Source organism: Ammospiza nelsoni, chromosome 3 (genome assembly GCF_027579445.1).
Source record: "Ammospiza nelsoni isolate bAmmNel1 chromosome 3, bAmmNel1.pri, whole genome shotgun sequence".
NCBI lineage: Eukaryota > Metazoa > Chordata > Aves > Passeriformes > Passerellidae > Ammospiza > Ammospiza nelsoni.
In genome coordinates, this window is record NC_080635.1 from 53,389,004 (window position 1) to 53,403,499 (window position 14,496).

At 41.6% G+C, this 14,496-nt stretch overlaps 1 protein-coding gene across 2 annotated transcripts in view; it reads right to left on the minus strand.

Annotated features, from left to right (window-relative positions):
- Positions 1 to 14,496, minus strand: part of PLAGL1 (PLAG1 like zinc finger 1) — a 42,246-nt gene that overhangs the window by 2,245 nt on the left and 25,505 nt on the right. For both annotated transcript variants that reach the window (XM_059469612.1, XM_059469613.1), the window contains 5 exons: positions 9,459 to 9,614; positions 8,283 to 8,395; positions 5,910 to 6,059; positions 2,393 to 2,512; positions 339 to 835 (listed from right to left, as the gene is read on the minus strand). In XM_059469612.1, the coding sequence (XP_059325595.1) occupies positions 339 to 835; positions 2,393 to 2,512; positions 5,910 to 6,059; positions 8,283 to 8,395; positions 9,459 to 9,614 (1,036 nt within the window). The remainder of the gene's footprint in view (positions 1 to 338; positions 836 to 2,392; positions 2,513 to 5,909; positions 6,060 to 8,282; positions 8,396 to 9,458; positions 9,615 to 14,496) is intronic.

Sequence of the window (14,496 nt, forward strand, 5' to 3'; positions counted from 1 at the left end):
TCTAGTACATTTACTCTAGCAGCCTCAAAACTTGAAAACACTGGAATTCTTGAAGGAAGGCATTCTCACTACTTCTCAGGTTATTAGTAAAAGCCTAAATTTCATAGGCGGGAAGGAAGGTGTTAATCATAAAGTACAGAGCAGCTTAAAACTGCTCAACATAATCTTTTTGAGTAGCCACCATAATTAAGGGAGACTAGTCTTCAATTCTACCAAAAACAGTAAAAATAAAAACTGAACCTCAGGGATTAACCGTCACTGGAACAACCCAAAGGAAAAAGATGTCTTTTTTCCCCCCCCACACCCCCAGTAGAAAAGGAATGCCTTCAGAGCTGTACCTGAGCAGTTTATATTTGGAAATGAAGGCTTTTGTGCATCCGTGCTGGGAACACTTGTAGGGACGCTCCCCTTTGTGCACATAAGTGTGGACCGTGAGCTTGTCAATGGAATCAAAAATCTTCCCACAGAGTCGGCAGGGAAAATTATCTGGCTGCTTCACTTCTTTTCCCTTCAGCAGTGAAGACCGACCATTTCTCCATTTAGGTATAAACCTCACGAGAGCACCACAAGTGCTTCCTGAGCTGGCACAGCTGAACTTTGCAGCAGAGGAACAGGAAATGGTCCCAAAGCATTGAGTAATGCTTTTGCCTAATGATGCTCCTCTCAGTTTCCCTTTGAGCTTGTTCTTTGCTTTTACAGGTCCCAATTTATTTGGTGGTCTGAACCTTGCAGGAAGGACTCGGTCCTTATGGATGCACTGGTGAGATTCCAGCAGAGCAAAAGTTGCAAAAGTGCTTCCACAGCTGGAGCATATCCAAGAGTCTACAGGCTCTTTCTGCAATGAGAACAGAGACAGGTCTTTCTTACTAAACATTCTAAGGAAGGGTCATATTCTTCTCACTCAACTTCTCCTGTGGTTTTCTAAGACCCATCATTGTCTCTGGTGGTATTTACTTCCATGTGCTACCACCTAGTTGTTCAACTGGCAATAGATTGTGTCTAGGAGTAAAAACTCAAAGGTAAGGTAAGGCTGGCTAAATACTGGTTCATATGTTTTTGTTTAGCATTTACTGTAACAGTCCTGAGTTCTTCACCTTTGTTTATCTGTGCTTACTGAATTTCAAAGTCTCTACATTTGTTGCATTTATGAAATTACTCATAAACAGTTGTAAATTGTACTTTTATCCTTGGACTGACATAGTTTATCTGCTATTCCAGCCACACAAAAATGGAATGGGTTTCTGTACAAAAATGTAGTTTAGCCATACAGATTTCCTTGTGTCTTGGGCTGACTCCATGTTTTACCACACAGCAATGGTCAATGACTCCAGGAGAGGCTTCCTCACTTAGCTTGACATTTGGCATTAGACTTCCATTAACTGGATAAGAAACATCTTAGGTTTAGGGATCTCAAGCCTATCGTGACTTAAAGCTTTTTTTTTTCCAGACAGGGTATTATTTGGAAGTATTACTTCCATGGAAATAAGAGCTCTACTGGATTCAGTTGAATTCACTTTAAATACTGACATTATAAACATTCAGATGAAAAACAATTACCGAAAAACTCCTATCACTGATGAAATATACTTCCAATTAATGCATGACCATGTACCTCCTCAACTTCATCTACCTTTTCTCATAAGTTGTTTTTCTCATAAGTAAGTTTCTCATAAACTGTCCTTCTTTTCCCTTGCTCTTGGGCTAGCTTGCTCTGGAGAGCATGGTGAGGCTGTATCCAATCCCTCTTTACTACCAAACTGAGCTCTCCTCTCTGCTAAGACTTGTTCCTGATGCTGTGGCTCTCCCTCACCTTCCTTCTGGGGAATATTCTGAACACCTCACAAGCCTTCTTGGAACATGAATTCCTGGTTCATTTGTATTCCTGGTTCATTTGTTTCACATTCTTTCTAGATTAAGTATTGATTTCCACAGCCCTGTTTTCAACACTTAACAAACTTCTCCTATCTGTTTAAGGATTTCTGCTATGATACAGAGGGAAGGTATTTGAATTAGTAGAGAAGGGTTACTGAACAGGAAAGACTGAAATAATTAGTGGGTACTCTGGCCAATCAGTCAGAGCAAAAGAATGAGAAATGGTGAAAAAACTCTGAGGCTTGACAGCTTGGTTATCCAAAAATTAGTGCCCATCTTAAGTCTTTCCAACACATCAAGTGGTGCCATTTACTTCTGACTGTATCTGATGGCTCCATTGGATTACAAACACAGGACAGGAAGAACAGCTTTTCTCTGGGCAGCTGCTTAGCTAAAATTACTAAAAGCACTCTGTGGCCTACACTTGCATTACTAGAGTTATACAAACAAAGAAAACATGTAAATAAACCATAATTTACTATGTCTAGTGATGGCTTCAATGCAGAGTAGAGGTACTTACTGCTACTGGAGGCAAAGGAGAGACATCTGATTCTTCTTTAATGAAGACTGCAGAAGCTTCCATAAATTTGGCATAATCGGCAGCATACCATACTTTCAATTCTGTGTGGGGTTCAATTGGCTGTGAATGGAAAAAACCAGCACATGTTTACTTGTGTCAATTTTCCTAAACCAAACAATAAGAAAAACAGGAGGGGCAGGGGTGTGCAGTGTTTTGTCCTTATCCAAACTGCATTTTTGACTCTGTTTAAATTATTGGTAACTTAGTTTCAAGATTCAAGCACTTTTTGAGCATTACTGCCTGCTTTCTTGATTGACATTTTCTGTTACTAAAAGTGGAATTGTGTATGCACAGAGTTTTGAGGCAGGGGGCCCTGTAGCAGGAGGGATGCCTCAATGCTCATAACCTTTGCTCAGTGAGATACATTTGCCTGTGATTTTGAGACATCCATCAGTCTTTCCAAGCAATATCCCATGGCCATTCCTTGATGTCTGGAAGCCCTCTGGACACAACACTTAACTACAGGGTACAGGCAAAGGAAAAATGCCTTGTGAATGCACAAGATCTTGGATGCCTCCTGGATATGTTAGGCTGAGCATGGGTGCAGAGCTGATCAATATGTGCACTGCCAGGCAAATTGGCACCTTCCCCGGGCTGGCTCTGATGTGCCTGGCTTGCTGTGAGCGTGCTTTACTGTAACTCTGCCCTCCTTCCACTGAAGCCTTCCCCCACAGGATTAAAGGAGCCCATAATCTGCAGTCTCCCATCCAGTCATGCTTGCCCAAATCTCTCCTTGGACTGGACTATGACCTCTTCTGACAAATACTTTCAGTCAATAATATAGCAGAGAGAAAAGGAGAGGCATGGTTACACTCACTGGCTAAAGATCTATTAGTTCTTTAAATGCAAAGGAGAGAACTAAACATGATTTATATGACTCCCTGACCCTGTACACAATTCTCTTCATCTATAATAAACACTATCATTGCTGCAACAAGGGTAGAGCCAAACTGCCCACTGTACTTGTAGTTTTATTTTAACTAAGATAAACACGTGCCACCAAAAAAAAAAAAAAAGGCAAACTAGCCTAGAAAGAGAGCAGCTGAGTCTTATTCCATCATAAAATCCACTTATTCTGTAATATTGGTGTGGGATAAGCATAGCAGGCAAAAGACAATGTAGATTGTGAATGCAGACAGGTGACGGGTTAATTGTGGGTTTAATGCCGAAAACTGAATTTTGTATTCCCAGGCACAAACCCGCCTGCCAACTACAACCCCTGTGGGTTGGGTGTACATTTTGATAATACCTGGCCTAAATAAAAATGGTCTGTCCCGAATTCTCCACTCAATTAAGGACACGAGGCAGAGCCATTAAGGAGGAGGCTCATCATGCATTGTGAGACAAATGTTTAAGGATGTCTGGGAGCTTGGCCTGTGACAGCTGAGACTGATACCCACAAAAAAACTGCACAGCATAACACTGTCACTGCTTTCTGCCCAGCATTCCTGGACCAGCAGCCACTTCCTTAAAGGAAAGCTGAGAGCTGGTCAATGTGACTTCGAAGGGAGAGCAAGTGCATCAGTGTGTGAAACAGTCAAGTAATTCAAAAGCTCTAATCTCAGTAAAACTGACATTAAATATCAATATGCAAATCCACTACAAGTAGTCTTACTCTGTGCCACCAGTGACAATAAGAGAACTGCAGTGCACACATGAGACTCTCCTGGGATCAGACCAAGAGCAATCATGGATTATTTTTATTTCTCCACAGTTCCATATCTTTTAAAGCATTTATTTCCAAGGATTGCAGTGATTAGGTCAGAAAGTAAGCTAATGGCGGTGTCAGAATGCCACTTACACATCTGCTTTAGTAGCTGTACTTTCATGTCACTGAAACCTCATTTCTTTGTAAAATAGTGGGGAAAGGAGCCAATCCTACTCCTATCTTAATCTACTTTACTAAAAATGTTTTGAGAAAGTATCTTCAGAATGAGCCCTAAGCCAGCCTCACAGCATGACCAGCAGGGTGTGCCTAAGTGCAGCACAAGGCCATCGCATTCACTGACCAGGACAAAATCTGCTGGATGCCACAGCACCCTGAACGATACCAGGACTTGGGAGAAATAAAACGCAAATAATGCCCTATGACCCACAGCACAGCAAAGGTTCCACATGCATCATCCTAGGACACTCTTTGTGTCAGTGTATAGGAGGCAACTCTTCATTAATGCCAATGTGCAGAGTTCTGCTGAAGTCAGCAGAGAGCTGGTTCAATAGAATTTAAATTATTCTGGAAATTTTAAGTTACTAGTTTATAACAACTACTTCTTGGAAAAGTTCATGCTTCCCAAATATAGTATTAGTAATCCTGTCAATTTTACAAGCATATAATGCATTTCAAATCAAGCTGAAATCTCAAATAATATGGACTGCATGAGAATCAAACACAACCTAAATATGTCTTAGGGTAGTATATCTATTTTATATTTTTCTTTTTTTTCTTAATAATTATGTTGATATTAATTCTAGAATCAACTATGCTCCATACTGTTATAAAAGACTTCAAGGTATGAAATGTTATTCTCTCATCACCACTATACAGTAAATATTTTTCTCACTGTGCAGGTGGAGAAACAAAAATGGAATAAAAAATGTAAATACTACTATGCCACAGAAATATGTGCCAATCTTGGATATGAAACTGAAACACTGGATTTTAATTCATAGTAACTACTTTTCACTAATATTATTTTCTTTTTTAATTTTTATGTTGCTCACAATGATATACAAGCATTATGTTCAACAGATAGATTTCTTTCTCCCAAGTGTGCAAAAGAGTTACTTCTGATTGAAACCAACTCTGCCTAAGAAAATGGCCAAAACAATAAAAACCAAGACTGTATGTTCTAGTCTCATTTATAAACATAGAGTACCTTGTTCTCTCTTTTCAAACAAAGATGCAGTTCAGAATCTCTTACATAAACTGATCATTTCATGGCAACATTGCAGTAGTCTAAGTTTTGCAGTTAAGTCTTCAGATTTAATGAGCAAGGAAAATTGTACATGAAGACTCACTCAACACCTTGTTCCTGAGCACAGGGCAATGTGCTCAGAAAACTATATGTGTCCAGAAATGTAATAGAGAAAGGAATTTTTTTGTTATTTCCAGAATGAAGTACTGCAGAATGTAATAATGCCAAATAATCCCACTATATACACCTTCCTGGCGTTAAAGAGCATTTAGTTTAAACATTATCAGCAGGAATGCTTTTTATCTTCCCTCAGAGCTCAGTTTCTTCACTACCCACAGCAGCAAGTACACAACACCTTTTCCTGACAAACCCCATATACTGCTTGCTTTACTACAGATCAAATGACATTAAAGGTGGTATGTAAGTAATGATCCAGTTAGCAGAATAGAATCAATCTGTCATTGTAAAAGAGTTAGTCCTTCAGAACCTTTGTCTATAAATTTCCTTTTGGATGACAGGTGGAGCAGTGTAGGTTTAACTACCTTGACTGTTGTGAAGTAGACTTCTCCACAGTGCTGATAAGCCACAAGAGTCTGTTCTTCTTGGTTCCGGGCTAGCCGGACAAACATCATCCAGTTTCCACAGTCCTCATTGGGAGTGTCCAGAAAGTACTTCCCTCCATCTTTCAACACCTGAAACAAAGTGGGGGGAACAGGACTAATATGATAAAACCAAGTCCTGTATAAAGACACATTAGTTTTCTTTAATTTGCAATCAGTTATCTATCTTGTCTTGGTCATATGTCCCTTGAAATCATGGTTGTTTTGAAATAGATCACTCTTAATGAACACTGAGTGCAAAAGAAAGTGAAGAAAGAATACCTGCTGAGCACCCTGCTACTAAAATAACTGTAGGCCTTTGTATGTATTTTCCATTTATAGTTCATCATTTTTATGTTATATAAAGATAATATTAAGAACTAAGTGCAGGCAGGCAGAAAGATAAGATTTATGCCTTAATCTACTTCCTGAGCACTCGATAATCTCAAGCCTCAGTGCTACCACATTTTGCATGGAACAATTGTATAGCTTGTGTTAATAAGTCCAGAGAGGTAACATATAACATAATGGCATTTTAACAGTCTTCTCTTTTTCCTCTTAACAATGCAAAAGTAAATACAAATGAACAATTGTGCCAGAATGATCTTTTTCTTTTTCCTTTACTTCATTCTTCCTAGATTCCCCTCCAAGAGAACGCCCCTATGAGGCAAAAACTACCGACCTCAAACAAGACTATTGCTTTTCTGCAAAAATGTCTCAAACATGGACAGACAAAGCTGCATAACTGATATCAGCACAGTTTGTATTTGTTCTACTAACCACATAACTGAGCAAGTAACTGCAAAAAAAAAGTTGCATTTTCATTGCTTCTGGGAACTATTTTATCTAACTTCATCATGTTTCCGATGAAAGCACCTGCCTGTTGGACAAGTTTGGTCACATACTCATGCTAGGGAGAAGTCAAGGCAGCTACTGCTGTCATGTAGGAAATCTGGGACTCTAATCTCCTCTTCTGAAGAAACAGTCCATTCATCAGCCAGAGCTGTGCTTATCACTGTATACTTTTAAGCAAATGGTGCTGACTGATAGAGGATAGGGTGTGGTTTACAATGGCTTGGTGAAAAGGAAGGAACTGGGTGCTTAGCTCATCCATCCATTGTTAGAGAAGTACATTTTCGGTGTCTAATCAAAAGACTGAAGATATTTAGTAATAGAGAAGAACAAACCTTTTCTGGTGTTCACATGCTATGAAAATCCCATAGAAGGACAGCATTATTTTCCTGGCAGATAATTCCCATGATTTCCATGTGCAAATCAAGTTTACAGCAACTACTGAAGTTATTACTGCTTTGAAGCTCTCAAACTAAAGTTCAGAAGTATTTCCTCACAACACAGCGTTTTCCAGCCCCAGGCCTCTGGAGAAAGCTCAAATGAAGACACAGAGTGTGTCACAGGACAGCTGCTGCTGGTGCTTCTCTGTTCGAGGGTGAGAGGGCCTGATAGGAACTGCAAACTCTGGAAGAGCCATGATCTGTTGGGAAGTCCTGACACAGGCTGTGGCTTGACCATGGGTTCATTGTATGACACAGAGTTGTGCTCAGCCACGACCTTGACAGCAAAATGCAAAGACTGGGGCCCAGAGGACCGCAATCAACCAACTCCCAAGGAATTCCTGTGGGAAAGGATGTCCATGTACATTTGTCTAAGCTGGGCTAGTCCTGAGAGGCCATGATTTTTGCTGGATAAAGTACAAGTAATAGTGTCATGGTCCAGGTGCAACAGTACCTATGTGTGCAGCAACAGAAGGTACCAGCCCTAAATAACAATCTGATTAAACAAACTGAGGTAGTGCACTGTGCAATAAAGTCTACATATAAATTAACAATTATTACTAATTAATAACAATAGCATTTATAATAATTAAGAAGTGTTTCTCCCTACTAAGCCAGTGTCTCAGTGCATATTTCTGTCACTCTCACTAAGTCAGTGCACAAACTCAAATCTCCCAGTGGTATGGTGCAAAGCACAAATCCTTTTGTGTTACCTGGGAAGAAAGTTCAGTAGCCATGCTCCCTGAAAAGCTTATCAAGAGCTATCAGACTGATAGGCTTAACACCCTAGAAATGGTAAAACTAGAAAGCAGGAAACCAAACTTCTAGAAAACACAGTATACAGGAACACTTGGGTACTTCAGGTTATTCTGTACTGCCTAATAATGTGATTTACACTCATACTTACACATCAAAAGTACAAATAATGAACTAGATCAGATGGCAAATCGACTGATTAAAATACCTAAATAAGTATGAGCTGCTAAAGACACATGCACTCCATAGAAAGGCAGTGGGTTTTTACCTGCAGGACTAGTCTGCTCTCATCATAGCAGGTCAGTTTTGTGGACAGTTGACCAACATAAGGGCCAAATTGTGTTCTCTTCTGTATTACTTTCTTTGCAAATACACCAAGGACTGTGAAGAAAACAAAGAGCAGTCTAATATTAGTACAGACATCACAAATTATTTCTTGTATGCTTACAGTTGTGAAAACAGAGACAAAATAGTGCAGAACACATGGATTCTTTTTCTAGACAAATAAGCCCACTAAATAATTCTAAGGTGAAGAATCTAAAAAGGATGTAAATAGGTACTGATTTTTTTTAATGGGAACTACATTGAATAAAAAAGTACCAAAAATCCATGACAGGATGTTAAACTGAGTATGCAACACAAACGTGTTGATACTTCTCAATCTACAAACCCATGTTGTCGTAGTTCTCTGCCTTTTGGCATAATTTGGGAGGTTGTTCTCTCCCAATAAGAGTGGAAAGAATCTATAAAAACACAGTATTAGCCTTCTTAATCATTCTGGTTATTCCACTGCCAGATCAATGGAGTGACAGTGTAGGCATCTTGTCATTCTCTGTCTGAAAAGCAATCTAGGCAGGACTAATTATACACAGGTAGCTGTGGAAAATTTGCACACTAAGAACATCGTTCCTTTGTTCATGTTTGGGCATTCAAACTGCTTTGCTTTCACAAGGAAACAACAGTCTTTCCACAATATGAACTGAAAATGCTGCAAAAGGTAAATTACCCCCCTGTGATCTCTGGAGTTTGCAGGGGGTGGATAAGGGATGTCATTTACCATTTTGTTTCTGACCTTTCATTGAATACTCTTTCCTGTTTTGCATGCTTGGGGAAAAGAGAAAAAAAAAGTAGTAGTGCATGGTTGTTATTATTAAACACAAATTCAACATTCATTAAACTTGGATTGACTGAACAGAGCTAACTGGTTGTTCACAGCTAAATATCACACCAGCTCTGGCTAATGTCCTGCCATCAGTTGATGTGTCTGTTACCAGAAACCAGTCACAAAAAACAGTGGCTGACTGTGAGCTTTAGCTGTGCTCAGCTGAAAACAGTCTTCATAACGCAAATGCCCAATCATTATGCCTTGAGTTACTCATGAAAACAGGCCAGTGTCTTTGTCTCCTTTTTTCTCAAATGTGGGAAAAAGAGCTAAAGTACTTACTCTGCTGGTTTCCAGCTCTCAGCTCCAAGACTCGCAGAGTGAGGTAGTGAGGTAGGGTGAGGCGGGCCCGGCTGGGAATGACCCTATCTTTAGCCCTGATGAGTGGTCCGTGGAGTTTGCATTCTCCTATAAGGCTTTTACCGCAATCCTCACACCCTACAAATCCAGAAAAGGGAACCTGTTACTAAAAATGACCAACTGCTTTCCAATTCTGTCTCTTCTAATTTTGTCATCTTGAGAACACATCTGGAATTACGAATGCTTTTCTTCACATCAGTCTTCTACATTAGGTAGTGAAAAGATTATCTGCAAATCAAAACTAAACAGGGAAGGTTTAAAATAACACCTCCAGTTTGTGCATTCTCTCCTGAGCATACTGGTGTGTCTCAACCTCCAAAGATTTATACACATTCTCATTCAGGTGCCTTTAGAGACTAGGATGGGAGCAAAACTGGACTTCAGTGCCTGCCCAGCTGTAAAGATGAATGTATTTATACAGAAATGTGGACAAAGTTGTTAGTAATAACCTAGGTAAGGCTGGTGGTCCCTTCCAACCTTACCCATTCTGTGACTAAAAAATTCTGAAATTTGCAGAGATCCAAGGAATGCAAGAAAGACTTTGTGTCTGCTGCACAGACCATTCTCAGCAGAAGATGAGACCCTCAGGGTACCATGAGAAATGAGTATGATGGGTCCTACAGCCACAGCTCAGTTGACAATCATGCAAGGGCAGCCTCCTCATAGGCTGCTCTGCCTGTGGAAGGAAGGAAAAGGGGCACACTGCATCTCCCAGCTGTTGGTCCCAATAATGACATCTGCAGGCTGAACACATGGACCATCCAGAGAACCCGTTAAAGAGAAATACATGTCTGCAAACTGACTTTCCCCCAGCACAGTGAGATATTTTGGTTCAGTGCAGCTCAAACTGGTTGCCAGGGAAACTCATACAGAGCAGTGACAAAACTGAGCAATGAGACTTTCCAGCAGAAGGTCATCTCAGCACTGGTGTCACACAGAGCGATGGGAAAAAGGGGACTTGTTGCACAAAACCTTTTTATAGACAGTAGAAGCCAAACCAGTGAGCCAACAATGCTTTACGACTGAGTTAAAAAGAAAAGCTGATATTGGTCATCCATGACTACCTCATTTTGTTTTCCTTCTGAAAACTCTGCTGAGCGAGTCTATTCAGTAAGTGACAATACAGAGCAGAGGAGGGGAGCCAGAACAGCCAGCAGAGCCCAAGGGAACACTGCAGCAGGAGAGGTGAGGCTTCATCACAGGCAGGGGATCATAACCAAGGGGCATAAAGGGCTCAGGAGACACTGCCGGGGGAGACAGCAGAGATGGTCTTTGAAAAAGGACAGCAGCACCAGAAATGTCATATTCAGGGTACCCCAAAAAGGTTTCTGTTTGTAAACACAAGCAGGCACTTGACTAAATCATGCATCTTGAGAGTCTAGTCCAAAATCTCCCCAGATAAGCCTAAAGTGTTCCTACCTACTGCTTTGGGCTCTCCATCAACTCCAGCTGAGGACATAGATAGACTTGTGTGTTGGGCAGGCTGTAAGCACTACAATAGTCAGTATTTTTCAATAATTTGTGGACTAATGTGGAATAATAATTTCAATAATAATTTCAATAATAATTTCAATAATTTGTGGACTAATGTGGAATAATAATTTCAATAATTTCTTCTTCCGTGCCTTCCAGGCTACCCACCTGCACTGTGAATAGCTCAAAATTAATCAAATTACTTATTTTTGCTAGTGCTACAGATAAAGAACATGCCCCCTACAGCCATCACTTAAAATGCACAAAAAGCCCAACAATGTAGCTGCCAGGTATATTTTTATTGTTATACATTTGTTTATGTACCCAAAAGCCCTTTACAGCTGCAAGGCTGCAAGAAAATAAAAATATTTCCTTGGTGATTTAACTTAATTGGCTTTTAAATAAATTCACCCTTCTGAGAGCAACAAAATTATGAGGGCTTCCTGAGCTTGCTTGGAATAATAGTGACTTTGTCTCAAGTCAAATAGCTCCTGCTTGGAGAGTCATTGTATGCAAACGGCCGAAACACATTACCAAAAGCAAAATGGAGACAAAGAACCGCTGTTGGAGGAAGGATGTGTCTAATCATAAGTACACGACCTTATCAATCCATGCCATTCCTCTGTGATTCATCACTAGCAAGCTCCTGAGCAAACCTTCCAGCTGCCCCAAGGCAGTGCCCACCTCCGAGGCTCCAGGGTGGGCAGCTCCCAGGAAAGCTGGAAAGGGAAAGCAGCGGGAAAAGGACATCCCTTGAATCAGCTTCCAAATTCTCCATCAGCTAACCCACCTTGGTCCTCCTGATCCAGGACATAAGGTCTGAAATGATTCACACATGGGTAGTAGAGAGGCGCTTCTCTAAATTCAGGAACCGCTTTGCATCTAACCGGGTGTTGAGCAAGGGTCTCCACGCTGAGCAGCCCCACAGCACACCTGAGCAGCAGCAGCACAAAAACATCAGCCAGCCCTGCACCAAACTCCCTGCAGAGCTGGAAGCCCTATTAAGCACCTCAATAGCCAGCATGGCCTGGGATTCTGACCTGGCACAGCTGCCCAGCACCTTGAAACATGAGATTAGCTCAGTTGGTTAGAGCATGGTGCCAACAACACCAAGGCTGTGCATTCAGTCCCTGTACACCTAAGAGTTTGACTTGATCACACTTGTGGGTCCCTTCCAACTCAGAATATTCAGCAATTCTGTGAAAAATCCAGAGCTGTACAACACTTGTTGTAAGGTTTTCTATGTATACAGGTCATGAAGATATCTAGAATGACTTAAGTTATTAAATAACAGGCATACAGGATTTACATTCACTACACAGCATTTCTGACACCATACCAACATCTTAGTACCCTGAGTGCAAATTTACTGTATTCTAAAAATTGCCAGGTGTACCAGAAAAACAGGATTAGAACACTGCAAATAGAATAACTTTAAGAGCTACTGAAGGAAACTGAGATCTTTGTAATTTCTCTCCCCCAAACTAACAGTGCAAAACTGTCAAGTTCACATTCCTTCTCAGAGACAATTACAGGCCAAGTAACGATCCTTTATGTTTCAATGCTAAATTACAGATGCCATTGACAAAGGAATGTACATAGAGCCACAGCACAGAGTTTGTAAAGCTCACACAGATTTTATGCCACTTTTTAACTTGGCTAATTAAGTAAAATATATTTTTTCAACAATAGCTTCAGAACACACTCAAACCTGTTCTGAAATAGGGTTCATCCAGCTATAGAAACAACATACACTTTGTTGTACTAGCACTAGAAATGAAAAACACTTGGTCAGAAAAATTACTTTCTGCAAAGAATATTTCTTCTGCTTTTTGCTAGGCACGTTAGTACCTCGACATTTTTCAGTTTCCTTGCTCCCTTAAATTGTATTTACACAAATAAAATTAATGGATTCGAGGTCATGTGCAAACATGCAAGTAAAGTAAAGTAAAACTGCCACTATTCTTTTGCTTTGTTGTGATTTAGATGAGTAGGCAACAAAAAGAAATAAACAAGATTTACAGGAGTTACAAGCTGTTAAAAACCAGACCGTGTCATTTACTACATCCTTAGAAAAACAATGCTATATTGTCCCCTAGAGGGTACTTCTTCATTCTTCCTCTGTCCTCTCAATGATTCTGAAAAAACTCCAAATAATGCCTTTTTATCTATCTGTATATAAAACTGCACAAGCTAATAGATCTTGCAGTTAAGATTTTTATTTTGCTGGACATCCTGCAGCAGAGGGGAGGCAGGTATACAGAAGAGCCCAACCCTGGAGCAGGTGCAGGCTCTGACCAGGTTGCAGGAGCACAGCCACCACCTCAATCACACAGACAAACCATGGAGGGGCTAAGGGAAGGGTGGGTACACCTCCCGAGCGTCTCCAGCTGGTACCCCTGCACCTGAATGCCTCTGCTCCCACTTCTCCCACATATTGGGAGGCATGGTTGGCAGCAGCCACCCCCTGGCTTTCCCCTGCTCTTTGGGCCATCACAAAACTGCGACCCGCTGCCCGCAGGATGCGCTCCCACCCCATGAGCTGGCTGGACACTGGTGGCTGTGAGTGTGGCTCACCTGTACCGGCCTCACCATGCTGGTGCTTCGCCCCAGTCCAGGTCTAGGTGACCCTTCTCCTTTGCTGCAGCCCCAGCTACCAGCCTGCCTCGTCCTCCACACAGCTCTGGGGCCGCCACGCTGCGCTGGGACAAGCTCCTGCAGCCAACAGTAGCCAAGCTGGCACGGCAGCTTGGGCAAGCTGGACTTGAGCACAGTCAACAAACTGGTTTCCAAAACAGCAGCAGGGCTGGAGCACTGTGCCACCCACCCCCAGAGGCACAAGCCCGGCCTCGGGGAGAGCTCATTAGTGTGGGCGAGCAGCCACGGGCTGTGGTTCCACAGAGCCCCGCTGCACAGATAACGGGAGCTATACATAGCCATGCCAGGAACTGCAATCACTGTCCTGACAGCTCACACATGCCACCCGAGCCTCAGCCACTCAGCAGCAGAACGTCGCTTCTTAAACCCAGTTTGCTAAAAACTAGATGCCTATCAGGACCTCCTCCCTGCCTTTTCTCCCACCCCTGCTTTCAAGTGAGACTCTACAGTACCTGAACATTTCAGCGGCCCACAAGATGCTTGCGGTGCAATTACGTACCCTGTGAAGGCAGAGGTAAATAATTTCTTTTCAGTTGTCCCCTTGGAGCAAATGCACCCTGTGAGAAATGATCAGAGGCTGAGCAGACCTTGGCATGTGCTGTGCTGTTTTGCAGCATTAGAATTAGCTCCCATGCGCAGAGGGAACAAAGATCAGTGTACACAAGCAGTTGAAATCCTAGCCTAATTACAATCATAAGATTTGCATAGCAAACAACAGTAATTTATTCCAGAGTAAAACTGTAGCGCTCCGTTAGCCTTGTTCAGCCTTCACAGAGAGGAACGCTGCAAAAACACCTCCTGGATATTTTCTGAAGTACATTGCACAGGC